Source organism: Miniopterus schreibersii (genome assembly GCF_964146895.1).
Source record: "Miniopterus schreibersii genome assembly, chromosome: 5".
In the NCBI taxonomy this organism is placed as follows: domain Eukaryota; kingdom Metazoa; phylum Chordata; class Mammalia; order Chiroptera; family Miniopteridae; genus Miniopterus; species Miniopterus schreibersii.
Genome location: NC_138106.1, coordinates 77,476,012 through 77,502,858, shown reverse-complemented (window position 1 = coordinate 77,502,858; position 26,847 = coordinate 77,476,012). Strand labels below are relative to the sequence as shown.

Genomic DNA, 26,847 nt, shown 5'->3' with positions numbered 1-26,847 from the left:
ATTCAACTTTGATGTGTTTACATCAAGGTCCGATGTTTGACCAGTTTTTCAGTTAGAAGCACCTCTCCTCTAGATAATAAAACTAATAGAACAGCTATAAAACTTACAAAATGCCATTACAGGGGCCCCATAAATGTAAAAGTGCTGATGGAGTTTGGCGATTTACACCTAGCGTTGTCCCTCTGCAGAGGCAAACATGCACAAAGCCACTGCAATAACCCTTCAAAATCAGATAATATCCTGACAGCTCAGTTTCACTGACAAAAGAGTCCTGGGCAGAAGCCAGGAGGCCCAGGTGCGCCATGTCCTGGCAGCATTTAATGCAGTCTAATATCAGATAGATGCTAGTGGGAGAAAATACTCCGAATAAAGTAGAGATAATAGCACAGACAGCCGCTCATTGCAAAATTACTTGTGCTCACCATGCTGTGAGCTTTGTATTAAATTTTTCTGTCAAGTGCCAGGAATCACGGGGAGAAGTGTCTCAGAAAACCCTGCTTGTAACCTTGGATAAGGATCTATAATATTAGGCTTTCATATGATAATGGCAAATGATGCCCTTTTGAAAAATTGCTGACTGGTAATGAAAGTCCTAATCAGATTGCGGTGGGAGAGGGCCTGGAGTAGGGAACGCTGCCTGTGACGCCCTGCTTCCCCCGCCCCATCAGCAGATTTAGCAAACTTGACAGGATGGGTGAGTCTGAGAGAATTTATCTTACATGAATTTCCAACAAAGCCCCTGGGGTTGTTTTGGAAAACGAGAAGGTGGTGGTTAATAAACACTGGGCCACCTGAGGCACTTTCATTAAAGGCTTTCTTCGGACAGCATCCCAGTGTTTGCATTGGCCTCCTGAGCTCCTGAGAATCCCAGCCTCAGCCCTTCAGCGAGAGGCGGCACTGCATTTGCAGGCATGAAGAAAGAGATTCGCTTTGCCTACCGGTGCACGAAATGACTGTTTGCAATACCACTACAGCCACAACGAATATTCTTACAAGTTAATTGCCCTCTGTTTGAATGCCAAATTCCACACGGGGAAGAAATGAGGGCATGTTGGAAGATCTATCGGTGAATTTGATGAAATTTGACCCTATGCCATTCCTTCAACTGTGATGATGTCTATTTGTTTGATACCTTTTAAAAATATTATAAGTACACATTGTTTATCAATATATTAGCAAACTTCAAGGACTAGAGATGCCTGACAAGATATGGAAGTCAATCATTCCTACAAGTATTATGAGGCTCACTGTTAATGAATGTTTCATGTAATTTCTAATGTCAGCGGAAGCATTTTCTAGTCACAGAGAGCCGGGGTAAATGTGCGAGATTCATCGATGTTTCCATCGTTTCAATGGACCTACCATCTGTGTAGGCCTCTCTGCGCAGATGTCCTGGCTGGTGCTTTTGTTTCTTGGCTGGCCTGGCCTTCTGCAAGACAGCCGCGCTCACATTGCTGTCCGTAGAAACGGGACTTGTGGGCCGAGGGCACTGGGAGGCATGGAAGTGTCGACGGCCTGAGGAAGAAAAATCAGAGCCAAGCTCAGCAATAAATTTTAATAAAAATAATCGTGAAAACTAGAAACGTCCCTAATTTTCAAAAAAAAGCTTACATAAACAATTTTAGCAAATAATAAGATTTTTGACACTCTGCTTGAACTATCCACTGGGAAAAATATGCTACAATCATTTTCAGGCTTTTGTTTTTTAAGCCATAGTACTTTGATCCTGTTAAAGTTCATGATACCTATGTATTAAAGAAAAACATTCCAATTATTTTTGTAACTAACTGCACTAAAGTTATTGTTAAAAATATGTTAATTTAAATTTTGCATAATGCACTCAATATTGCTTTCTCAACTGGAATAGTCAGAGTCCTTAAGAAATTCATGTTCTAAGAATGAACAGTACTAATTACATCTTCTATTTATTTAAACATATGTTTATTATTCTTTGAAAGCAGCTTCTTAATATCTTAATATATTCTCCATATATTCTCTTAAAGTGGCCTGAAATTAAGCTAACTCACATATTTAGACATGCTAAAAATTACTCACACTTGTGTTTTATCACAAGCTAGAAACTTGCAGGTTTTGGATACTTAAAGTGATCCCTCTGAGACTTCCCTGGTTTTTGGTGGTGGCAGAGGTAGGGTTTGATTATAGGTGTACCTCATAGATTCTGCAAGTTTGGTTCTAGACACCACAATTAGGAAACATCACAAAAAAAAGAGCTGTAATATTTTTCCTGGTGAAGGGCCTTGCCTTCAGTTTGTAAAAAACACACACCTGTGAATCGCCATAAATCAAACTGCAATAAAATGAGGTATGTCTGTATTAGGTTTTGGAGACAATATTCACAGGTATCAGTGATAACTGAATCTGCTAATCAGATAAGGGGCACGTGAGGGCTCGCAGAGCCTCTGGGTGCCTTACGGAGACGCTGTATTATAGTGGCACCGCACAGTTAATCCACACTGGCAAAGCAGATCTACTGGCCCTACACTTCACCCTCACTATTTTGGTTTCTAGAAATTCCAAAGACACAAACTTTTTGTTGCACCACGAGAAACTTCAAACAGACCTAGACAACATGTGTTTTGGTTATAAACAGGAGAACCCGTATACAGTGAAATTGACACATTTAAAGATGCTAACTGAAGCATATTAAATAATAGACATGAATGTGACCAAGGGAAAAGCAGTGTGATCATTCATTCTCATTAATTTAAGTCATATGATAAGCACCACCCTTTCCTGAAAAGAACATTTTAATAGGCAGATGCCAGTGCACATTTAGTTCATTATAATTATTAGCCAAACTAAAACCAGGAGGGCCACTAAATTGCAAAATATTAAACCAAACTCTCTTTAGCTATGACGGACAATATTACAATTCAAGTTACAGACCCATGAAAAGAGAGAATTAGGGCTGAGCCTTAATTATTCATTCTTCTGTAGAAGGTCATCTACTGCTCATAGAGCCTGAGGCATAAGGTTGTGTGCAGATGAATTTTCAACGTATTTCTATATTTCATTGATTTAATGAACTGAAACACACCCTTAATGCAATCTGAAAGCAGTAGTTTGAGATGCTTAATTTCACTTTTTTTTAAGGAAGATTAAAAAATAAGGAGAAACAAGTGCTATATATAAAGTTAGAATGTTATTAGAAAAGATAGGTAGGTTTGCATCTTATTATATTCAGCAGTTACTGGGGTTGGGGGGTGGAATTTTGGTTGAATATAGGCCTGGCTGAAATATACAACCTATAAGAATAGGTTGAAACAATTTTTGTGCAACATATTCTTGATAAATAATATACAGAAATAACTTTGTGATGTTTTTCTCTAAATATATTCTATACTGATTAAAAAAACAACAATGGCCAATCCAATATATGAAGAGAACATGGAAAATTACCAATGTGATAGTTATTATACTAAGAAAAATAAAACAAAATAGCAATTATTGATTTGTCGTGATAGTCTTTTCTTTCTCTTTCTTGCTGACCAAATTATTTTACTCTGTTTACTCTTGGCTACTGGAAACACACACAACATGTATATGAATGTATCTATGTATCTATATATTCCATTCTATAGAAATAAAAATCATGGGACAAATGTCTAATTGAAATTATGTTATTTCTCATATTATTTACTTTCTAAACAGGGTTGGGAGTGGGAGATAAGCAAAAATGTGTCAAAACATAAGAATGGACATATGGCAATTAAAAACAGGCTACTGGCAATGAAAAGAAAAATTAGAAAAATATATATGGTTATTTGGATTAACTTGCAATTATTAGATTAACAATATTTACTTTCAGTATGGGACATATTTGTGCTTGGAAATGTATGTCTACTGCAAACACCTTTATTATCTTTCCAATTAAATTTACATTCTCACTGAGAGAAAGAGGATGGGGGTGAAAGAGAAGTAGCCCAACAGTGGAGGGCTCCCCAGATATTAATCTATTTCTCTTAGAGAATTTCTAATTAAATGGGATAAGGGAACTATTATAACGAATTTCATTTTGGTGACTTTTTACACCTTAATAAAACCCATATGATACAAACTTCATTTATTTGACTGTGTGCATTCCTAAAGAAATCAAATACATATTTTTCGTGCCTATCTTAAAAATAAAGACTGGGCCAGCGGGGGTGGCTCAGCGGTGGGGCATCAACCCAGGATCCGGGGGATCGCGGTTCGGGTCTGGTCAGGGCACAGGCCCGGGGGCGGGCTCGGTCCCCAGTGGGGGGCGTGCAGGAGGCAGCGGATCAGTGACTCTCATCATTGATGTTTCTCTCTCTCTCTCTCTCTCTCTCTCTCTCTCTCTCTCTCTCTCTCTCCCTCCCTTCCTCTCTCCGAAGTCAATAAAGACATTTAAAAACAATCTAAAAATAAAGAATTCCAAGGGAGCTTCACTCGCATTATATATGACTTATTAAATGAAAATAAAGAGTAAGATTTAAAAACCCTTGGACCTTGGTTTCCTTAGGCAAAACAAAAAAGAACAGTAATAGTTGCATTTCTGTGGGACACTCGAGCAGAGATGATGAGAGGCTGGCGCGCGCCAGGGCTGGGGAGACGCGCAGGGCTGGGGAAAGGCGCCCGGGCTGGGGAGACGCACAGGGCTGGGGAGACGCACAGGGCTGGGGAAAGGCGCCCGGGCTGGGGAGACGCACAGGGCTGGGGAAAGGCGCCCGGGCTGGGGAGACGCACAGGGCTGGGGAAAGGCACCCGGGCTGGGGAGACGCGCAGGGCTGGGGAGACGCACAGGGCTGGGGAAAGGCGCCCGGGCTGGGGAGACGCACAGGGCTGGGGAAAGGCGCCCGGGCTGGGGAGACGCGCAGGGCTGGGGAAAGGCGCCCGGGCTGGGGAGACGCACAGGGCTGGGGAAAGGGGCCCAGGCTGGGGAAAGGGGTCCGGGCTGGGGAGACGCGCGGGGCTGGGGAAAGGCCCTCGGGCTGGGAGGCGCGCCGGGCTAGGGAGACGCTCCCGGGCTGGGGAAAGGGGCCCAGGCTGGGGAAAGGGGTCCGGGCTGGGAGACGCCTGGGCTGGGAGGCGCGCGGGGCTGGGAGGCGCGTGGGGCTGGGGAGGCGCGCGGGGCTGGGGAAAGGCGCCCGGGCTGGGAGACGCGCGGGGCTAGGGAGACGCTCCGGGGCTGGGGAAAGGCGCCCGGGCTGGGGAAAGGCGCCCGGGCTGGGGAAAGGGGCCCAGGCTGGGGAGGCGCGCGGGGCTGGGGAAAGGCGCCCGGGCTGGGAGACGCCTGGGCTGGGAGGCGCGCGGGGCTGGGAGGCGCGTGGGGCTGGGGAAAGGTGCCCGGGCTGGGAGGCGCGCGGGGCTGGGGAAAGGCGCCCGGGCTGGGGAAAGGCTCCCGGGCTGGGAGGCGCGCGGGGCTGGGGAAAGGCGCCCGGGCTGGGAGGCGCGCGGGGCTGGGGAAAGGCGCCCGGGCTGGGAGGCGCCCGGGCTGGGAGGCGCCCGGGCTGGGGAGGCGCGCGGGGCTGGGGAAAGGCTCCCGGGCTGGGGAAAGGCGCCCGGGCTGGGGAGGCGCGCGGGCTGGGGAAAGGCTCCCGGGCTGGGAGGCGCCCGGGCTGGGAGGCGCGCGGGGCTGCGGAAAGGCTCCCGGGCTGGGAGGCGCCCGGGCTGGGAGGCGCGCGGGGCTGCGGAAAGGCTCCCGGGCTGGGAGGCGCCCGGGCTGGGAGGCGCGCGGGGCTGGGGAAAGGCGCCCGGGCTGGGAGGCGCCCGGGCTGGGAGGCGCGCGGGGCTGGGGAAAGGTGCCCGGGCTGGGAGGCGCGCGGGGCTGGGGAAAGGCGCCCGGGCTGGGAGGCGCGCGGGGCTTACCGGCCGCGTCCTGCACCTGGCGCCGCGCCACCTTCAGGCCCGCGTACTCCGCCGCCGCTGCCACCGCCTGCGCGAAGTCGGCGTCGGTGAAGAAGGAGCCGTCGGAGGAGCTGACACTGGAGCGCCCGCTGGAGATGTTGTCCTCCTCCGAGGCCGAGCCCCAGCCGTTGATCATGGACCCGGTGACGGAGCTCTCCAGGTCCCCCACGCTGGAGGCGGGCGTCTGCTCGAGCCCGCGCAGCAGCAGCCGCCGGGTCTGCATCTTCGCCACCTCCAGGTCGGCTTCGTCTTCTTCCTCCTCGGGCGCATCCGTGTCCATGTCCGAGACCAGGGGCCCCGAAATGTAGCCGTAGGTGTGCGGGGGGGAGATGGGCCGCGGAGGTGGAGGGGGGCTCACAGGCTGCCGTCTGCAGGAACACGAACGGGCGTGGGTTAGCTCCCCGTTAGCCAAAATCCCACTCACAAGTACACCGGCTGAACCCATTGCTTCTGGGGATCTCACTGCTGGGGGGAAAAACAACTGGACATCAGAGAAGCCTAAGCTTTAGTTTGAGTTGTAAGAAAATTACCTGAAACCAGAATCACTTTTAACCAAGCTGCACTACGTTTTTTTTTGTGCTTTTAAAAAAATTTTTTTATCTTCACCCGAGATTATGTTTTAGGGATTTGAGGGAGAGAGAGAGAAACATCGATGTGAGAGAGAAACACTCATCGGTTGCCTTTCATACGCACGGCGACCGGGGATCGAACCGGCAACCTGGGTATGTGCCCTGACAGGGAATGAACCCACAGCCAACTTGAGGACACTGCAACCGAGTGGGCCAAACCCGCCCGGCCAAGCTGGGCTATGCTCTGATTCAAGTTTAATAGAAATACACTCAGCTACCTATAAGTCTCCTTATGATTTAGCATGTGGATTAGGTTCAGTTAAAAAGGGGGAGGTAATGCTTATGTTGACATTGATGTCTATGTATTTGTCCTAACGCATATTGGATAACTATTGGTAGCTTATTATTACCAAAGACGACAGACATCATCGGTCCTGAGCAGACTGTTCCATAAACAGAGACATGTCCCTTTCATTTCCTTCGCCGTCACCCCTACCATTTTAAGTAGACTCACTCATTTTGACTGTAGACTGTGGAATTCATAGGATTAACAACTCATACATTCAGCATATGGCACAGTTTTCTTTAGATTTTACTCTATGTGTAAGAAAAAGGCTACTGGAGCCAAGAGCAACAATTTTTATCTGAATTACTCACTTAAGAGTTTCACTAAAGGTCATCAGCTATTTTCAAGTCTATCGTTATTACCATTATTCCACTTATCTGCTTATCGGTATTTTTCTTGATGTCCTAGGATTAGTTAAGCACTAAAGCTGAGGACACAATAAGGCAATTTAAATCCACGGAGTTACCAATAACTGGTTTCAACGATCTCTCCACAGACCTGGAAAACAAATTAATTAAAGGCAGTCCTTCCACTACCATCCAACACCATCATCCACAATGAATATAAGGTGACTGAGACGGTTGAGGGCCTTGAGACGTTAGTGGAAAGCAAGGGTGATGGAAAGAAGTTATCCCCAAAAGGAGGAAAATGCCAAGAGATTAACTTTTAAATTAGGAAAGTGCCTAAGAAAAGGGAGGAGACAACGATTTCTAGTTGGAAGGCTGCTGAGTCAGTGACTGACTCCACACCCCAGTGCTCTCTAAGCAAGGTTAATGAGGTTATATAAGGGGGGGGGGTGTCATCTGGAGGGGTCCTGACAACACCTCATCAAATTCTGTGCTCCAGAGAAGTAAAGAGAATAGTTTTCACACAAGCCTGGCCACCTGAGCGCTAGTGTTGGAGGGCACGTGAGATTAGGACCTAGTGTCATCTGGTGACATCCACGGCTTGGGAGACTAGGAGCTATATGAATGCCACTGGCTGGTGGTCTACCTGGAGATGTGACTAAATTGTTCAAGGACTACAAATGCCTAGAGATGCTGCCCGAGACTGAGTCCTTCATGAGTGGCTTAAGCTGGTGCCAGCCCTCTACCCTCACCATCCTATGGTATTCACAGAGCAAGACAAGACGGAGTAGTCGTTAGGGCTAACCAAGGAGAAGACTGGACCTTCACCCATTTGCCCTTTTTACATTCCCCATTCCTTGCCATAGCACTTGCACCTGGAGAGGGAGGGGAGGGAAGTGGTTAAAAGCAGAAAATGCCCCCTTACTCCATGACACCTTAGCCAGACAGGTGCAATCTGCAAAGGATGCCTGGAAGCACGCAATTACGGTTTTATAATGAACAGGACTGGGACTTAAATGACACGAAAGGACACAAACAATATGATATAGGATCTGATCAAGACCTAACAAAGGTACCTACTAGAGAGAGAAAAAGGGAAGTTCAATACAATACGGTTTTTAAGCTGGGATGGCAGTTGTTCAAAGAAAAACATTTTGTGCTTTTTATCCCAATGAATTGAGCCACTTCGATAAATATGTTTTATTAACACAAATGTAAAAGCATTAATAATAATTAAAATACTATAATTAACTCACTTATTGAGCACCTACTTTGTAACAAAGTATATTTTATAATGTTAACTCATTTAAGTCACAGCTTGCCAAGGTACTTCTTTATTTATGTTACTTTATTTTATTATTATTTTTTAATATATCTTTATTTCGGAGAGAGAAAAGGAGAGGGAGAGAGAGAGATAGAAACATCAATGAGGAGAGTCATTGATCGGCTGCCTCCTGCATGCCCCCTACTGGGGATGGAGCCTGCAACCCAGGCATGTGCCCTGACCGGGAATCAAACCGTGACCTCCTGGATCCTAGGTTGATCCTCAACCGCTGAGCCACTCCCAGCCGGGCCAAGGTACTTCTTTTATTATCATTTTACAGATGAAGATATTAAAATTCAGAGGAATTAAGGACCTTGCCAAAGCTCCCACAAGTAGTATGTATCAAATTTAAAATTTAATCCCACATTTCATTTCCAAGGTCATGACCTATCTTTTCATAATGATATTACATATGTGTGCACATATACATATATATTTACACAGATATACATATATGTAATAATATATATACACTATTTGTGCATATAGACACACATTGTTCTTTTCTATGATGTGTTATTTTTTATTTGTGGGTTGTTTCTAACGCATCTGTGTGTGGCACTAGAAGAAAATGAAATGAGCTAAAGCTGAAGTTATTTAAAAGATTAAAATGGATAATAGTTTCAATATGGAGTATGTTATACACACAGGAGGAAAGCCTTTGTTTAATTTAAATTGCAATAAAATACCATCTTTAAAAGTCAATTTAGAGTTCTTTGTCAGCATGCACATCCAAAATACCACAAGAAACTTCTTTTTTAAAAGACATGTAAGACTTTTTAGCACAAAAGGGACTATTTTGACCATCAATAAAAAGATACAGAACAGCCAGCTTCACTATAAAAGGGTGCCAGCATTGTTGTATTTGGGTAATTCACATTTTGTAGAGTAAAAACATCTTCATGTTAAACAAGGGCTGCCTTTTAACTATTACCACCCTGTGCAAATGCTGAAGAAAGACAGAAAAATTTATTCAAACCATCTGTAAATAAGGCAAGCCCAGGGACTGTGTGATAAACATGTACAGTTTGAAATATGTAATATATTCTATTTGAAAACAAAAAGCCATTTCAAGATGCCACACTCTAGTGGGACTTGCACAAATGAACCTTAACCCTTTAGATTTCCCCGAGGGGTTTTGATGTCTTCTAAAATAACCTAAAAGCATACAACTGTGGATCACAACACTCTAGGCTTCTGCAAAAATGATGCCTTCATAAGCATGTTTAAGAAAAGAAGGAAACCATGACATTAATTTATGAAATCAGGTGTTTATATAGTTCACCACATACCATTTACCAGGTAAAAGACAAAGGGGGAAAATGCATACCTTTGAGGCTTTTTTCTGAAGCTGTTTGTGCTTCAATACTTTGCCTAAAAAAAATTACCTGGTTTGTAAATAGATATGATATTTAATTTGCTGTTGCCTTCTTACTTTTTTCCCCTTCCAATTATATCATATTCAATTTGTCTATATTAATAAAATATCAGTAAATTTCTTATTCCATACATATTACTTTTATTTTTCAAGATATATTTTTTTTTTTTTACTAAATATCAACTACAATAAACTCAATAGGACCAGACACGTTTTGAAATAATATATGTAAATAAGTTTAATTATATTATTTTCACAGTTATTGTCTGAAAGAGGGAAGAGATTCCTATTATGTTAGTGACTTAGTTTATCTAGTTTTAGACAAAAATGGAATATCCTAGAAGGTCATTAGAATGCCCAAACTGCAATATCCATAATAATACCTCTGAAATATTTATCTATTAAAATATTGCAGTGTTATGATTTTAGTTCCATAATTTCTTAATATAAGTTACATTATTTATGTATGTCCCTAGTCAATAAACATCCCAAAATTCTTCTGGGATGAGAACCTGCCAGTCCCCCATCAAGAAAGGGAATTTCGTTCTAGACACCTGAATCTGGTGGACCCTGTGGCTGCTCTGAGCAAGAGAATGTGGCAGAAGTGAGAAAATGTTAGAAATTCAGCCAAATAGACATGTTCCTGGCCTGAAGGGACTACAGGCCGCTGGAGGAGACAAACAATTAATTGCATATGCAATGATAATGCAGTATTCATGAAGCTCCGGGAGAAAGGATGTCTAGGGTACTGTGGGAACATACAGAATTGATCTTATCTCAGCGCTGGGACATCAGGGAAAGATTCTGTGGCAAGCATCTGCCACTGTCTTAGATCTAAAGGATACATAAGTGCTAGCTCCAAAAACGAGAGAGGATAATGGTATTCCAGGAAGATGGGACAGCGTGGGGAAAGACCTCAAGGTGGGTGAGAATCCCGGTCATTCCAGGAACTGCAAGACACTCTGAGTGAAGGCAACAGGAACAGTGAGGGGGGAGTGGGATGGATAAAACGAGAAGGCACGCAGGGGTCAGATCACAAAGTGACATGATTGCTATATTAAGGAACCTTGCTTTATTCTTAGGGAAATGGAAAACTATTGAGAGATTTTAAGAACGGAGAGACCTGATCAGTGTCGCATTTTAGAAAATGCCTCTGCCCAGTCTGCAGCAGGAAAATTGGATTGAAGACGGTACACGGCTGGGCAGCAAGCCCACTTACAGACCATTACGGCGAAACAGGCCAGAGAAGATGACTGTCAGGGTAGAAAAGGGCCTTCATCACTGGAGATCCGTGCATCGCCCCGAGTGATATTTAAGCAGTAAAAATGTGTCGTAATGCGAACTTGGCTATAAGGGCCTGGCGCTCTAGAATGAAATCTGTAGAGAAAAAGCTGCCTATTTGTAAGGAGTGCATCGTCAGGGGAGTGGCAGGGTGAGGACAAACAGAAGCCATCTCCTGATGGGCAGGTATCCGAACAGCTCAAGGCTTGGAGAAGTTGTTTTACTCTGGGACTTAAGTGGATATGGGAACTGCAGCATTGTGTGTAGTGTCAGAGGGGCAGGCATGACTTAACTGTCCAACATTCAGAAATTTTAAATAAATTACAGTACGCATTTGCTTAAAATGAGTATCTAAATATAAAGTTATTACATGGAAAAAGACACGTCTTGAAAAGAGTAGCTTATGAAATAATATCGGTATATCACAAAATCAAAACAATATGAGTATGTGGAAAAATGAAAAACAAAAAATTCTTTACTAAGATCTTAACAGTCGTTATTTCTGACTACATAAATCATTACTATTTTTATATTTTCATTCTGTGTAACTTTATTTTCAAAAAGTTCTATAGCATCCATGTAGATTATACCTGAATCATAAAAGAACAGTAATAGTATTTTTGTTTAATAGGCTTTCATCTACCTCTTATCAGTACCCTGTGTTATTTCCAGCAACAATCCTGGCATAAAATTCTTAATATCTTTCTAGGCTAAAAATCATATTTTTTAAAAAGGCTGAATTTAGCCAAACAGGATTTTAAGTGAATTTCCCAATTACATGTGTCCACATGGAGTTCCTATGAGTATTCATTCCCCTAAAACAACAGGGGTAGGTCAACTCCAAAATTCTCCTGTAGTATCAGATTCCATTAATCAAATATTTCCTGAAGAAAGCCTGGTGGAGACAAGAGTAAAACATTAGATCTTCCCTCAAAGAGCTTTTAACTTGAACAGGGAAACAGATACAAATAGCAAATGCTAATGTGACTTGGAAACTGATTAGTGTGATAGCAGAGCTGTGAACAGACCTTTGTGAAGAACAAAGAAAAAGACTGGTTCATCCTGCCAGGCAATCAGAAGAAAGTTTCACAGAGGGGCTCATTTAAAAAAGGCTTAGAAAAGAAGTGCCTGCCAGGCAATCAAAGAAACAGCATGTGCAAGACACATGCTCTTAGTGAGGACACTGAGCAAGTTGAGGGGTTTGGTAAAGGCCACGTGAGGCACGAGTGGCCTGTCCCTCCTGCCAGCTCCGGACCAGCCCTCTGTGGGCCGGGGAGTGGCATCGCTGACCTGGATGTTGGTGAGTTTAAGACAAATTCAAGGTATTTCAAACAGACTAATTAGAAAAGTGGGTGTGTGGAGGAATTGGTAGGGAGGGAGAAAGGGGGAAGGGCTGTGAAAAGCTTTGAATACTGGGCTAAACAATAAGACTTGCCTCTGAATGCAGAGTAACGCTAAGGGACCTGTGTGTAAAGGAACATGACGTGGAGTGTGGACGGAAAAGGGAAGAGAGAAGAAAAGTAAAGTCAGTTCAAAGATATGGCAGTATTTCAAGGGATCTAGACCGAGGGCCTGTCCTAGCCCCTGTAAAAATACTAACAAAGGAACAAAATCAAGAGAGATTTTGGAGTTAGAGTTGAAGGGACTGTCGAATAATTTAATTTGAGGAATGGTAAGAAGACAACGGGAAAATTAAACAGTAGGATAATTAAGCTGATTTAAAAATGAGACAGGGTGCATTTTGTGATTTTGCCTATTCCTTTGGCTATTTTTAATATGTTGGTCAGATAAATAAGGCTTGATAATTCTAAATAAGATAGCCACGACGGAGGAGAAAGAACACTTGACAATTTGAAAGGTCAAGTGCAAAGGAAAAGATTTGGTTTTGGACACGTGCAGTTGGAGATGTTCAAGTGAAAACATCAGTGTTCACTAATTCTTTGATAAGTCTGCGTGGTGATGATTACTAGAATTAGTGGGGTGACCACACTGCAAGGTACAGAAATGCTATGGAATCACTACACTGTACACATGAAACCAATATAACCAATATAATATTATGTACCAACTATACTTAAGTAGAAATTTAAAAAACAAAACAAAAAAAGAAAAAAATCACAGTGGTGCTCAATAAAAAGGGCTGGGTTGGCTAATTAAAGTTGAAAGCCATCGGAATATAAGTAATAGTTGAACCAAGTGATGGGCTGATAGCAAAGGGTAAGGAGAGGAGGGGATTTATATTTGTTGAATATGTACCCTGCTCCAGATACTTTACATACATTATCTCATTTATTCTCACAACACTTACAAAATTGCCATCCCTGCAGAAAGGTTAAGTTTGACAGACACTGAGAAGCCTTTAGATTGATCGTTAGGAGGTTACTTTCTGATGGAAGCAACATGCTAGAGGCCGGAAAGCACTGGGCCGAGGTGTGAACGGGAACTGGGAAGAGAGAAGTGATCAAACAGTCCTATGTGCAGAAGGGAAGGAGAGCATGATAAATAGAACTGGGTAACAGCGAAGAGACAGACTGGGTGAGGAAGAGCTGGGCAGTCAAGGCAGATAAAAGGAAAACAATCGTGTACTGTTTTTGAGCAAGGTGGAGAAAATGACACAGGGGACAGTATCTTGCTAAGAAGAGACTGGGTACCAACTGTAACAGAGGGAACAGAGAGGAAATCCGTCGTTGGCGAGAAGGAAAGAAGAATGCCACGGTATTTCAGAGCTAAGAGCATCTATTAGCCTCTCATTTGCTTTGAATAAGAGAGGCAGAGATGGTCTGTGACTGACATAAGGAAAAGAGATGCCTTATTTGTTCTCAATTTTCATGAATTTCCATGGGTTAACAGTATTAAATTTAAATGCATGACAATCCAGCTTCCCTTCCTGTCACATAGCAGAAGGTTTAGCTACTTCTTCCATTTTAGAAAATATATGATTTGAATTTGCTAGTAACCCCTTACTGATAGAATAGTTCATAAACACTGAAAGTTCTATTTTTAATTGACAAACTTCAAGCAGCAAAAGCCAGAATTTGTTATTCATTCAAGGGCAGTGAAAAGAGATCTTCTGAGGGAAATAATATACTCAGTTTCAAATGATATTAGAAATGCAGCAAGTAACATATGTATAATATAATGTATAATATAATGTGTCGAGGGCAATAAAATAGCAGAAACAAAGTCATCAACACTAGCAGAACTTCGCTGATGCAATCATAACTTTTATGTGGCAGAAATGACAAGTGAAGTATTTGTATGTAACAGGAATGTATTGGTTGGCAATGTTGAATACACATGTTGGAAAAAGTCTAACACACAAATTATTTAGTAACTTGGACAAAAGGACTCCAATCTGATATCTCAATCAAAATAAAGGTACATGAAGTCAACGCAAAATGAATATACCAACCACTTCTTCTGCAACGTTCGGAAATAAATCATTCTGCAGACTTAATTTAAAAAGATAGGAAAAAATCTATTTTCCACAGACCAAATGCATAAGGAAAACTAAAATACAAAGACGGCTGCCATCAATAAAATGTTACAAGATTAGTAAACCATATATTCACTACATAATCTCCACGTGTTTATAAATGCAATTATCATAAGTGGGTGAGTATTAATGCACAGTATTTTATGGTTGCAAGTTCACCGGGATCAATTAATTTAATGTTCTGGTCAACAATATTACTGATATGCTAATTTCCAGGGCTTCCTGAGTGATGATACTGGGAAGAAGGCTCATGTGGCATGGCAATGACTTCATGTAATAGGAGTCTGTAAATGCTACTTGGGAGTGGAAATGGCCTGATGTGAGCAAAGAGAGCGAGGGACAACATACCTCCTGTCGGGCGGGTGCTGCATGTGAGTGTCCTCGGGGCAGTCCTGCAGCATGGGCTGGAGCTCCTCCTGCGGGGACGGGGTCAGGGTGGCCGTGGACTGGTGGCTGTAGGACACGGCCGCCGGGGAGGACGCTGCGCCTCGGACGGGGGGCGTGGGGCCTCGCTCATCCTCCTCCTCTTCCAGCCCGTTTTGTTGCAAATACATCCTCGCCGGTGGCACCGGACACGGCATATCCTGGTCGTAGCTGAAACGGGCGACGAGGACACTTAGATTTATTGCTGGTTAGTCAAATAAACTTTCTGCGCAGCTAGTGGACCATCAGCCTTGAATTGTTTCTCCGATCTGAATGTTCTGGGCCCCATTAAGGAAGTATTGTAAAAAAATAGTTCACCATCTCAGAGGCTTGTAGATCATATGTTAGATAATATGTATTATATGTTATATAATATGCATTATGTATACTGCATTTATATATAAAACATGTAAGATTTTTTTCTTTGGAAGAATACAGTTTACATTGGCCTATTATAGGCTCTGAGAAGTCATGCAATAAAGAATCTATTTAACGTAGTTCAACGTAGGACCTCTGAAGTATGTCTGATATATTCTCTCTCTCCTACTTGATATGATCTCTAAAGGACAACTCAAGGATGGTTTTGCAGGTGACCCAAAAATGATAACAGTAAACTCTGGGGGACAAAAATACTCTTGAAAATCCTTTCAGAGGGAAATATACTAGAGACCAGCTTACTTTTCCTCTAACATTATAATAGATCACTCTTTCTTGAGTTGAGCACAAAATGAAGTAGTTGGATTGCATTTAGGATGATAAATGAAAAACACAATAAATAAAATCTTAACCAATAAGACGCCCCCTACTCCTCTCCTAGGGAATGTGGAAGCTCTAGTCTAGATGGATCTGGAAAGCATTCATGCCCTTCTCTCGTCTCCTACCCCAGTGCATATGCCACTGATCAGAATGGCAGTGACTTACTGCATTATCCAAGCTGTGCCCTTGTTATATCTCTCTCTAGTTCATTTTTCACCACCTGCCTTGATTACCTGAACTCAGGGAAGCTGAGGCGCATGTAACATGATTTCTTTGTATCTTATTTTACTTCACTAATCCCACTATCATGTTTCTTGTATCAACAAATAACACAGCAATTTGCTCATTCATCCAAACTAGAAATCTTGTAATCCTCTGAATTATTTCTCACTCTCCTGCTTCAAACTGTCCCCCAGTTCACCTGTCATCTATCTATAAAAATTCTTTAGGCTCTATTCCTCTTTTTAAATCTGTCATATATGCCACTGCAATAACTTTTAATCACTCTCTGCCTCCAGTCACTCTTTCATCATCCTCACTTTGCTTCCAAAATTACTTGATTATAATACACATCACTCCCAGGTCATTCATTTGCTCTGAAGTAATAAATGAGTCTCATTGCCTAGAGAATGAAATATAAGTGCAGACAGGACATTCACATATTTGCATATCTGGCTTACATCTGCCCTCCCAGCTTCCTCTCGCTCCCTACCATGTGTTTCATGTTAGTTGTCCAGGAGTCCACATCGCTGTGTGGTCCCGACTTCCCCAAAACCCCTTCTCTGGTTTGAGAACCTTCTCATTTGTCAAGGTCAAGAACAAAAGCCAGCAGAGCAGGAACCCTTCATTCTTTCCAGTTAGGCAGTCTTTCCCTTTGGAGCACAGTTGTGACCTTTTTTTTTTTTTTTACTATATCCACTATTTCATTTCAGTCCTTGTGGGTTTTCTCTTTTATTGGTTTGTTTGTTGTTGTTTTTTGGTGGACTAAAATACCGATTACTGTTATCATAGCCTAGGAAATGAATTTTAAATTACAGTCAAACCTCATTATTTGCAGGTCCCACATTCGCAAATTCACCTACTCACTAAAATTTGTCTGTAACCCCAAAGTCAATACTTGTGGCACTTTCATGGTCAGTCAAGACACATGCAGAGAGGTAAAAAACAGGAGTCACTTGATGAGCTCATTACTAGCTGAGCTCAAACGAGGTGACACTGCCTTCTCGTTTCAGCTATCATACTGCAAAAAGGTGTCCCTTTCATGGTCTCTATAGTGCCACGCTGTTCTCTCTCTCTCTTTTTGTTTGCTTCATATTGGTGACTTCCCTGTTTAAAATGGCCCTCAAGTGGAATACTTCAGTGCTGGCTAGTGCTCCCAAGGATAAAAAGGCTGTGAGGAGCCTCAGTGAGAAAATATATTAGATAAGCTTTGTTTAGGAATGACTTAGAGAGCTGTTGGCTGCAAGTTCAGTGTTAATGAATCAATAATACGTATATATTATGTATAATGTCTTTAAACAAAAACACACATGAAACAAGAAGTTTTTTAGATTTGGACTGGTTGACAAAAATGTGACCAGAGGCTTGTAGGAACCTAACCCTGTATTTCCCCTGGGAACAATGGTTCAGTATTTGATAATTAAGTGATTGGAAAATAAAAGTACAGAGGATTTGCTTCCTGGAATAGCTGGAACTACAAAACTGGTGTGTGTATGTGTGTGTGTGTATGTGTGTGTGTGTGTGCAATGAAAGAAGAATGCATTTCTCTGACAGTCACAAAAAACACTGCATTTTCAGGTAGATTTTTAGGGTTTCTTTTGATTGTTGTTAATTCCCTATGTCCAATGAGTTCTCCTCTACGGATCATATCAGTGGAACAGCTGCTTTGTTTTGTAGGGAGGTACCAAGTCCAATTCTACAGAATGTGGAGTGTGGATGAAGCACACAAACTTTCTGACTGCTGTGGTGGATTATCTGCACTTGTTCAATCCTTGTGAGAGAATTCAGTGAAGTTTAAATTCCTATAGTTTTCAGCATAATGTGACATTTAAGAATAATCGGTTTTCAGGATACCATGCTAGGGCATAAATCCAGATAATTACCCTATGAAAACTCAGAGATGTGCAACAGAAGTTGTGATATCTGAAAATCATAAAATCATATATATATGACCATAATATGTATGTGATCTCATTATGTACTCAAGCTTATCCATGTAAGTTGTATGTGTTTAATGTAAACCACGTAAGTAAATTGTATATGTGTGTTTGTATATATATTCAGGATTCACGATGCTTAGTTCCAAAGGAAGCTTCCAGGGGACAAATTCCTTTCTTTGGCAGCACTGAGGAGGGCTTAGAAGGCCTGCTGATCTATCAATACTCTCTTCTTCAGAGACAAATGTTTTTGGGCCTTAGAAATCAGTCTCACCTTGGTGATCCAGTTTAAAAATCACTTAACATGGGTTTAAGAAATCATATGTTGCCCGGCCAGGCATGGCTCAGAGGTTGAGCGTCGACCTAGGATCCAGGCGATGGGGGTTCGATTCCCGGTCAGGGCACATGCCCGGGTTGGGGGCTCCATCCCCAGTCGGAGGCGTGCAGGAGGCAGCCGATCAGTGACTCTCATCATTGATGTTTTTCTCTCTCTCTCCCTCTCCTTTCCTCTCTCTGAAATCAATAAAGATATATTAAAAAAAAAAGAAATCATGGGTTGCACTCACATCTGTTCTGAGCGCCTCCTACCTTTCGTCCACAGAAATGCTGTACTCTTCGCTGTTGCTGTGGGGAGGAGGGTGCGCCGGGGGAGGAGGGAGCAGGTCGGCCCAGTTCATGCCGCCCTGTTTTGGTACTTTGGGTGTTCGAGCCCCTTTCTTGTGCCCTTGACTCCCTTGAAAAGAAATGAAATTCGGTCTTTTATTTCTGGCCTTTATAATTTTTCTGTTACGCGCGGGTTAATTCTTTTCTGTAAATATGATCTTCTAATTCATACATAGAAAGGAAAACACACTTTTCTTCATTAATTTTAAACAGAACCATACAGTAGAAGATGTACAACTTAACTGCTAAATAAATAGCAAAAAAGCAATAAAAGCATAAATGAATTTTACAAGTCATATCATTAATAGTGATCTTCTTACAGCAATTAATTGCACTATGGATTATCATCTAAAACAAATGGGCTGTAGACATACTTCTGAAGTTCCTTTCTAGTATTTAATTACTGGAACTTAAAATACAATATGATACAGATACGATCTATTAGAGTTCCACTGTTGCATTAAATCACTGAACATATATAATTTGTACTTGTCCACTGAAATCTTTTAGGCACAATGAAATTACTAGTGTTTGTCAGAAAGGCAGGTGCAGGTGAAAATAACTGCTGGAAGATCTAGTATAAGTAACAATAAAAGAAGCATAAAGTGATTTTTAAAAGGGACAGAAGTATATTTAGCCACTGTTGCTACACAATTGTGGCTTGGAGTAAAGTGATGTTTCTCGCACATCTTAGAAGTTGGGAATAGCCCAATTATTCAAGTGTTCATGTTTTAGATTTGGCATAACCTTTAAACGTAGGTAGCTGCACGTTTTAGAGTATTCATTTTAAAATAACTTGGGTCAAAAGCTATTTTGAGATAATATGATCCTTATTCTCCTTCTCCAATATGATATATTTTAGATTCTTATGTAAGTTATAGACAATGACTCTATAATTATTTTTCTCACATGACCCCTTAAATTCAGTGAATGGTCTTGGTCTGCTTAATTTTTTTAACCTCTCTGAAACAGCTCCAAGTTGCAAGGGGTATGAAGCAGGTCATAGCAGTCTTACTTTTTTTGTCACCCTGGAAGTTTTAGTCCGATGGCAGTGATTGTTAAGCCAGACATTCTCGCACTGGTGTGCTCCTGCACCAAGTCCGGGCTGAGGGACAGGCTGTCACTAATAAATTACGGTTGCCGGGCCTCTGCTTGTGTGTCTGCATTCTCTCTCCCTGCGCTCACTTGTCCTGAACTGGAGAGGCTGAGCACATACTGTGGGGCCGACCATACCCAACGCCTGCCTTTTGATTTCCTGGCACGCATCTACTGTAAGGACTCCTTCCGTCCTCAGACCTAATCTCGCAAATCTCTCCCACACTTCATTTGCTTGCTTCCTTCGCTCCCCTAATTACCACCAGATTTCACATTTTTCTATCTATTCATCGACTATTCACAGAACACCCAATAATAAATAGCAGAGACGATAAACATCAGGATCTAGGTACTGAAGCTGCGGGATGGAGAAAGTCAAATGAATATAAACAACCTAGAATCATATTTTCCCCATTAAGTTATGATTTTCTAAGTGGCTAAGAATTCCAAGATGAAGTGGCACGAGACAGCAGGATTAACATATTTTCTATGGTTTTCACAAGAGTAGATCTTTGAAAGTTTCCTGTTAATTCAGGGTTCGCTTACTTTAAAAAAAGAACAAAAATAATTTGATAAGATTTTAATTGTTAAAAAAATCAAACAACATATGGTAGAATAACAGTAGATATAAAAAACAGAGCTATTTCTCAGCTTCTTTAACTCAGATATGAACAATTTCAATCACTGAAAGAACACAGACTAGAGAATACCAAATCACCATGCCTTAGTCAAGGAAAGATGGGAACATGAAAATGCCTTATTCATTATAAAAGAGAGGTAGAGACACTGGGCTACAAGTACCTAGCAACAATTTTAGTCCAGATGCTCAGAAGTGATGTTTCTACCCTGTCCTGGAGAAACATAATAGAGTCAAGATCAATTGGTTTTGTTCTCATTGTGGTGTGACTTGCCACATGTTAGTTCTAATAATGAACTGCCTTTAATTAGAAAAACAGGACTTAAGTACCAGCAAGCTCCCATCTGCAGCCCCTATCAAGAAAACAGCTGGCAAACAGCTGCAACAGCATGAAGACCACAGGGGAGAGGCCTCAATGTGGTTTCTGAGATACTTGCAGACTTAAGTTGGGAGGTTGCTTTGTGAGGTTTTACAGCAAGAACTGAGAGAGCACAGAGATGATAAACTAAGGCAGGTTCCTATTGTACCTAGATCTCACCTAGATTTCACGATATTGTCTCTGAGGCTTTTGATTCTGCTCATGTCAAAATTGTATGTGCTTTTATAGCCTTGTTTCAAATGTAATGAGCGGATTAACTATATGTGCAACATTTTTTACTTATATTTTGGCCAGGGGTTGGGGAAGGTTTAATAGCCTTTAAAGACTGCTTCATGCTTCTGGCTTTACTGAAGCTCCTCAATCTTCAGTAAGATCCTCAATCTTTGTTCCCAAATAGGACATAGAATGGTTTAGTGAAGGGAGAGTCCTTCAAATTGCAGAAACAAGGCCCGTGCCTGGAAGATCCAAATTATGTAAACTGACAGACATGTCATAACACATATCAGTTCATTAGCATTCAATTCATAATCTGGGAATGGACCATCTTTTGAAAATCGATGCCAACTTTCTTTTACTTACCAGATGTGCTACTGCCCCGGTCAGAACTATTGTAGGACCCTCCTGTATTCTGGTCATAGGACTGGTTGTATGGGATAGTTGGAGGAATTGTGTCATTTGCTCGATAATCTAGACATTTTGAATGAAAAAAAATTAAACGTTTAATTTCCTTTTGGTGCTTCAATTAATTACCAACAATTAGGCTTTTAAACCATCATCTTGGTCACTTGCTAAGACGTAGGTAAATGTTCCAAAGGAAAAGTGAAGAAAAAATAAAGACCTTTAAACATGCCTCCTTTAAGATTTATAAGGAGACTTGATTTGTGGTGGTGAACACACATTACAATATACAGATGATGTACTGTAGAATGGTATACCTGAAACCTATATAGTTTTATTAACCAATGTCACCCCAATAAACTCAATTAAAAATAAAATTTAAAAAATATTTATAAAATACAAATTCTTTGCATCATCATATTTACATGAATTAGACTAAACATAGATGTGAACAAATTCTATGAGAGACTATTTCTTCTCCTTAAATTCTTTATAAATCAGCTATGACAGAAATCAGATTTGCTTAACTTCTTATCTTTATAAATATAGTAACAAAATCATTTAATAAGAAATCATGAAAATAGCATGCCTTCGACTCATAAAAAAAAAATAAAATAAAAAATAAAACTTGTCAACAAGATTACATCTAATAAAAATATATCCATGATAAGAAAACAAAGTATTTCAATCTGCCACAGAAGCAGAGGGAAAATCCGAGTGATAAACTCGCCACTGGAATGTAATGAGTAATAATCTGTCAGTCTAGTTGCATGCCAGGGTCTTTATTATAGCTTCACATACCAAGTCTGTTTACATGCAGTATAAACAATAAATCAGAGCTCTGATATATTTGCACGGAGGGCTGTCAGACCTTTCCAAAGTCCACAGCCAAGCCATACACTATGGAGGAATAACGCAGCGGTAGTTTGCATCCCTACGGTAAACCCTACGACTGCGGAACAGGCCTGTTCATCTTTGTCGGTCTTTGTCATGAACTTGTGCAAGAGTCTTGCTAAATATTCATTGAATTGGGTTGTTATGCCAATCAAGGCTTTCTTAAACTTAGAAAAAAGCAAGATGTGTATTATTAACTTAGAACACACAACACTAACTTACTCAAACAAAACACTGGGCTTAAACTCTCTTTTGTAATCTCTAACTGTAATCGGTTTTGTTTTTGAAAAAGGAAGACCCACGTCAAGCCTAAAGAAAATAAATCTACGTCTCTAGTGATCTACCGTCAACTGTATCTTTCACCTGCACACTTGTACAAAACTGCCCAGTCTATTCAAATTAGAGCAACCCCTTCTTTCTTTGCGGTATACCTTTGCAAATCATGTTACTAAAGCAGTAGCCTGAAGGACTACAAAGAAATCAAATACCAGCCTCTTCAAACTCACACATATTACAATAGAGAAACATTCCCCTCTGGCTATAAAATACCATTCTGCTGCGACAAGTTAACACTAAACTCAATTTATTTTAGGTTCTATCCTGACAGACTTCAATCAAGTCAACCAAAGAAACTCAGGTTCTACAATCATACAGTAACCACATGCGGTGAGGGAGATACAACAAATGGAACCACTTCTCCAGTTCAATTTAATTATTTTTCTTCAGTTTGATATAAAAGTGCCATTCATTTATATGACCATATAGAAGCAATTATCTTCCATCCTTGAGTGGAAAAATGGAATAGTCTATTTATTTAAACTGTGAGGTATTGTGACGGTTGTACATCTGCCTTATGAATAAAAGATCGTCTGTCCTAAGCAATCCCTCACCTGCGATTAAATTTAAATTAATCTCAAAACCACTCGAAAATACTTATATTTATTTTAAAATCAATTTCCAAGGTTATTGTTGTGCTAATTGACTCTTTGACACTGGACATTTTGAAACCAAAGAAATCAGGAAACCTTAGCAACAAAGGAAAGGTTTCACTTGCTAGGGCCGAGGGGCTGCAGCACCCAGGACAGGAGGCCCAAGGGCAGTGCTCGGGGAAGGGTGGCAATGAAGGCAAAGAGCGTCACCTTTGTTCAGCTTGTTTTGCTCCATGACGTTATACTGAATGGGCGCCACGTCCTGTTTCTGCGGCCCGGGCGGCTTCCAGTGCTTGTCGCCGGAGTCCCCGCTGCCGTTGCCCACGTTGTTGCTGAGGTTGGACTGGATGAGCTGGGTGGTGGCGTAGGGGGTGGGCTGCCCTGATGGATTGACAAAACGCCCGTCCTTCAGATTTGGGCTATTGAAGGTTTTCATCTCATTGATTTTGTTACTAAGGTCCACATCACCATAAACAGCTGACTCAGGGAGCATCAGATTTGTTTGTTTGTTATCCAGTTGGTTGTTATAATTTGCTATACAATCAGCTACGTGCAACGAAGAGGAAAAGGAAAACGTCATTCATTCTCCATGGGCACTCGTTTGAAATTTCTCTCAGTAGCTTTGCGAGTCACAGTAAAATTGTTACGTAAAGAACAAACAGGCTGAAATCAGATCGATGAGAAGGGCCAGGTATTTACATGTACTTTCTAAAGAAAACAATTAAAAACTGAGGAGTAAGAGCGGACACACAGAATTTACATGGAGACTAAATAATTTTGAACTTCTGCTAGTGCCATGTAGTAAATAATTTACCCAGTTTAAGATGATTTTTCTTTAACAATCCTATTACTAGAAACTCCACCAAAATAATATATACATGAATATCTTTATGTGTCAAATTTAAATTTTCAAATCTGGAGTGACTGAACTGTTTGAAGCTACTAGTTGGCTACTGAAGCAACAGAACAAAGTATGTACGTTCAGAATCCAAACAAAGAAAAAAACTCTGCCCTCTTATCAAAGAGCATGAGATTTAAATATTTGATAAAGTACCTCTGCTCAAAAGAAATGAGGAACAGAGGAGTGATGGCAAATAGTGCTCAGGAAATTTTTATTAGCTCTTCTCTTGGTCATGTAGGATAATCATTGTCAGGGAAAGATGCTAATTATTTCTTCATGGTTTTATAATGACACTCCAAGAACGACAATATTGATAGCAAAATGAATCATAAATAACCAGGGTAATTAAATCAAATAAAACCTGAAATAATACCTGTTATGCCTACTATCTCAATTTCCCTCTAATTTTCCTTTCATTGAAATATCTGAGAATGAAATAACTGCCATAATATATATATATATATATATATATATACACACATATATATATAAAGCCTGCAGTTAAAGATATTAAAAAAGCAGGAGAAAGTAAAATCATAATTTAAAATTAAAACATATTAAAATTAAAAAATTAGTGAAGTTACAATGGTAAAAATGCCATTATGTTATTCATGTAGTTCCTAATGGCACCAACATTAACAGGTCACCTTGAAGATTGGTTTCCAACTGGATATCTTTAAAAAATGATAAATTAACATGGTTGCTATTAAAGATATAAACATGAATATGATCTTAAGAAAAATTGGCAACTTCCCTATAATACTGAATTTGACTACTTGGCATTTCAATAATAAATGATCAGGGAGCAGAAATATTTGATTCATCCGGGCTTTAGTAATTCTAGCTTCTAATTTCTAGGTATTAAGTTTTATTTAATAGCGGTTAAGAAATATTATTAAAGGCCATACAGACTTGGCAATGTCATTTTTCTTCCCCAGTCTTTCTAAATGAGTGTTATTGAATAGAACTTCCTGAGGTAATGGGCATGTTCTATCCTGCATTGTTCAATACAGTCGCCACTAGCCACGTGTGGCGACTGAGCACCTGACTGTGGCTAGTAAGAGTGAAGAACTGAATTTTAAATAGTATTTAATTTAATTTAAATTTAAATAGCCACCTATAGCCAGAGACTACCATATTGGACAACACAACTCTACGTATTAATTTAAATGAAATTTGTCCTTTTTTTTCTTATAAAATAAAGCTCAGCATTACCTTTCTTTTTTTATAATTATGTGAGCATCCATTTGTCTGGACAGCTAGGATACGGACCTCTACAGGACACGGACTTGGTCACCGGGATATGTTATATTCATATCCATATCCAATGGGAGTTCTTTCAATGTCAGAATTCAGATTACGCTATGATTGTTCTTTATAGCACATAACATCTTTACTTCAATGCCATCTTCTGTTTTCCTGTTCCTTAATTCAATGGGTTATTTTATGTCTATAGTCATATCTTCTGAATCTCTATGATTCTTTTAATATTTCCTAGATTGTGCATGTTGAGGTTTTTTTTAAATAAAAATAATTTGTAAATTTTTGTTTATCCCTTCAAATATTGCATACTAAACATCCATATTGTAGCATGAAATTTTAGCAAAGTAATTTACTTACACATATTTCTGAACCAAGAACACAAAATGCAAGATAAATGTGTGTATATATATCTGCAAAAGATATATATTTCTTATATCCCCAGGATTTACTTCTATACTATAAAAATGTGATTTTAGATTTCAGTTAATTTAAAATGTTTATTATTGTTGCACAATTATTATTATTATTATTACTGCTATTTAAGCATTTGGTTCATTTAAACTATAGATTCATTGACGTATCGATGTTTTATTCCCCAAATCTAGAAAAGAATTACAATTAACAATTATAACTACAAACACTCTTACGAAGATGACAACATTTACGTAATTTCGTTTTTCCCAGCTTGCTTCCTGGTCTGGATTTTATACTCTCCCTTCCCCCGCCGCATACTGGGAAACGTTTTTGTGGGAGACTGAAGTGTGGAGACATGGGTGGAAAAAATAAACGAGCTAAACTGCTAAACCAGGGTCAACATTTCACGAAAATGCTGATGCAATTTTCCCTTTCCCTAGAGGGAAAGGAGTCTATCAGGATGCCTCCGGGTCTCTAACCTGGGCGGCTGTAGGTGGTCAGGTTGCTGTCGCTATTGCCACTCCCCGCGGTGCAGCAATTGATGGAGCAGTCGTTGTGATTGTTCCCGGTATTAGGCCACGTGTCTGCCAGCCACGGCTGTGCAGTAGGTTCACTAATGTTCAGAAGTCCGGGCCTAAAGAAAAAATACATCAAGCAAATGTTAAATAAATAGCAAATAAGAGTTCCTACTCAGAATTCTGAGGAATCCTGTATCCCATTATTCTCACAGATACCTTGGTCAACTACACTGAATGACGTTCTTAATCTTTTTATGTTACAGACAAGGCCGTTGTAATGTAATATTCTGGGACGTGCCTCGGTTTACATGACCGTAACTTTGGGAACTGGCAAAGCTGTGCTTCAGGTTTAAAATACGGTATCATTTGCAATGTTCTACTCCACCTTTAGTCACAGTGACTAAAAATCAAGCATGGAATGTAAAAATACACATACATATACATTTTTAGTACTTTAGTAGCTTAAAGAATGGCATAGTTAAGACAGTTTACATTTCTTCATTTTTGACCCCTTAAAAAAGTCACGATTCCTCCCACAACTTAATTTTAAAAATGGAACAAGCTTCTTCAC

The 26,847-nt window shown here is 40.7% G+C and overlaps 1 protein-coding gene across 1 annotated transcript in view; it reads right to left on the bottom strand.

Annotated features, from left to right (window-relative positions):
• ROBO1 (roundabout guidance receptor 1) overlaps nt 1–26,847 on the bottom strand; it is a 1,016,983-nt gene that overhangs the window by 15,302 nt on the left and 974,834 nt on the right. The window contains exons 22-28 of the mRNA XM_081137820.1: nt 26,238–26,392; nt 23,391–23,726; nt 21,319–21,426; nt 18,554–18,698; nt 14,979–15,224; nt 5,851–6,257; nt 1,363–1,515 (exon numbers count right to left, since the gene is read on the bottom strand). Coding sequence (XP_080993946.1) covers nt 1,363–1,515; nt 5,851–6,257; nt 14,979–15,224; nt 18,554–18,698; nt 21,319–21,426; nt 23,391–23,726; nt 26,238–26,392 — 1,550 coding nt within the window. The remainder of the gene's footprint in view (nt 1–1,362; nt 1,516–5,850; nt 6,258–14,978; nt 15,225–18,553; nt 18,699–21,318; nt 21,427–23,390; nt 23,727–26,237; nt 26,393–26,847) is intronic.